Source organism: Merops nubicus, unplaced genomic scaffold (assembly GCF_000691845.1).
Source record: "Merops nubicus isolate BGI_N331 unplaced genomic scaffold, ASM69184v1 scaffold51416, whole genome shotgun sequence".
NCBI classification, from domain to species: domain Eukaryota; kingdom Metazoa; phylum Chordata; class Aves; order Coraciiformes; family Meropidae; genus Merops; species Merops nubicus.
The window spans coordinates 1-2,509 of NW_008616578.1; the positions used below are offsets into that span (position 1 = coordinate 1).

Genomic DNA, 2,509 nt, shown 5'->3' on the forward strand with positions numbered 1-2,509 from the left:
TGGAGAAGATCCTCACTCCCCTGCCTCTGCTATCCTGCTTCCATCTGACTCCTCCCTCCTGCAGCTCCGAACAGCGCAGGGAGAATCCAACAGCCTCTCTCATCCCTACTATGATTCTCCCTGAGCTACTTACTACAGCTTGCACATACCTGATATTCTGCCTTCATTTCAACGGAACTCGTGAGTAAGGCACGTTGCCTCCTCTCTGTCAAAAGTGAACAGCATGTCATTACCTGAAGAGCCTAAATTAACCATCTTCCAGGACTGAAAGGATGATGAAGAACGGCATTTTTTTCAGTATCTTTGATACTTGATTGTTGCCCGATTTTTCAGGAGCATGAGTGGTTCTGGTTATCAAGGGTGCTTTCACCTGAATATTTCTTCATCAAATGCCACAAAAGAGAGTCTAGGAAAACAAAGAAACTTGTGGCGTGGAGCTAATAGTTCTGGTTTCAGCTAGGGAAAACTTGCAGAGTCAGTGAGAAGGAAAGGAAAAAAAATCATCCAGGACAATGTCGATAATGCCGAGTAATTTGTCACTGAATGGGACAAGCTTCTTCACTGAAAATCACAGCACTGTGGATACGCCTGGCGAGAAGAGAACTTTGAATGTCCTTCTGTTCTGCTTGACTTTTATCATTGCATTCACAGTGCTTCTGGGCAGCATTTATTCCTTAGTCTCCCTGCTGAAAATGCAAAGTAAAAGCACTGTTTCGGCGATTGTCACCTCTTTGTCAATAGATGACTTGATCAGCATTGTGCCAGTGATTATTTTCATGCTCACCCAGTGGTCAAGGGATGTCCTTCCCCAGCCTCTGTGCACCACCTCAGCACTTATCTATTTGTTCCAGGGCATTTCTAGCAACCTAAAAGGGTCTCTTATAGTTTCTTACAACTTCTACACCATCAACAAAGCACAGACAACGAGCTGCAGCACTTCCAGGGGACAAGTGAGCGTGGTACAGGCCATTGTCACCGTTTGGATTGTCAGTTTGCTGATCTGCATTTTGCCTCTCTGTGGTTGGGGCAGGTACGTCCCCACCTCCTGGGGCTGCTTCACTGACTGTGCCAGCTCCTACATCTTGTTTTTATTTGTTGTCTACTCGCTGTGCTTCTGTCTCCTCACAGTGCTCTCTGTTCCTCTAACTTACCAGCTGTTGTGCTCAGACGAGCACCAGCTATTATTGCACATTGATTACCAGGAGATATCTCGAGGTTGCATCACCCCTGGGACGCCTGCAGGCTGCAGTACTGCCACCTCAGCTCTGTCACCCGTGGACCCTGTGGATAAAAGCCAGAAGCATTTCCAAGGCGCGTGTCCAGGCTCGGAGGCAGTATTTAGGAAAGGTGTGGCTGAGAGCAGTGTGCTCGAGCCCTGCAGTGTGACCAGCAGGAGCTGCACCGTGGGCTTTGCCCAGAAGCGGTTCTCACTGATTCTGGCCTTGACAAAAGTCATTCTCTGGCTCCCAATGATGGTAACTTGACAGATTGCTTTGTTTCCCAAGATTTGCTTCCATTTAAGTGGGGTGTGAGGTGGTGCACCGTGTGCTGAAACAGCTGAGCAGTGGCCGTTGCAGTTGTTCCTTAGACTGTAGTTTGTGCCAGCAGAAGTCCTTTTAAGCAGGTCTGTGTCACTGCCTGAATTCAACTGGCTGCCATCAGGTTTGGCAGCGCCCAGTTCATTGGCATGTCCCTCTATCCTCACATCACTTGTATCACCTGAGTACAGGGACGCTAAGGGCCACCCTTCTGTTTTGCCAGCTGTCTGCCAGGCTTTTGTTGAGCATTCTGAGCTCTGTGGGTGGTACTAAGGAAGCTCTTGTGCCCCTCCTCACAGCTGGGATCATGTCCTTTACCAGACTGGTTACAAAATGAGAGTCGGGTAGAAAAATGAGGTTTGCTTGCACCTTTGTAATCTCTGTAGCACTAAGAGAGGTGGGGGGACAAGGGGCAAAGTGCTGTCCATGTGCATGTAGTAGTGTATTTGTGAACAGGTACATTCATGCAGAATTAGAAAAGAGTCTGTTGAGAACAGGTGACCTAGCACCTGAGCATTACAGAGCACCTCCAGCGCAGCCCAGTGTGCTGCAAGTTCTCTTTCCTGTGGCCCATCAGGAGGGGGGCTTCCCCAGTACCACACAGGAGATGCTGCACTAGCAGGCTTTTATGAGTTGCTTGGATTACGAGTAGCCGGTTTTAATAGTGCTCAGACATCTACATTTGCCTTAAATGAGGATTTTTCTGAGAAGTGCGGAATGAGGAGGAGAGCCTCTGTCAGTGTTTTCTCCATTCCTTGTTAGAAACAAAATTGCGAGGCTAACAGACTTGACTGACAACCTGTGTCTTTTACTCGTGTCATAGTCACGGTGAGATGTTCTGTATATTCCTGGAAGCGTCTTCATGTGCTTGCAGTGATTTAAATTTCAAAATACTCTGCCTTTCAGATACAAATGGTTGTCCAGCACATCACTGGTTTTCAAAGCCTTTCTTTTGAGACACTGAGCTTCCT

General features: G+C 47.7%; 1 protein-coding gene across 1 annotated transcript in view; it reads left to right on the plus strand.

The window, feature by feature from the left end:
• Positions 1–512: 512 nt before the first annotated feature.
• The window catches only part of GPR149 (G protein-coupled receptor 149), a gene marked incomplete at its 3' end in the record, with an annotated part of 4,549 nt that continues 2,552 nt past the window's right edge, over positions 513–2,509 (plus strand). The window contains 2 exon segments of the mRNA XM_008942859.1: positions 513–1,475; positions 2,445–2,509. The exon segment at positions 2,445–2,509 is cut by the window's right edge and continues 1 nt beyond it. Of these exon segments, the coding sequence (XP_008941107.1) occupies positions 513–1,475; positions 2,445–2,509 (1,028 nt within the window).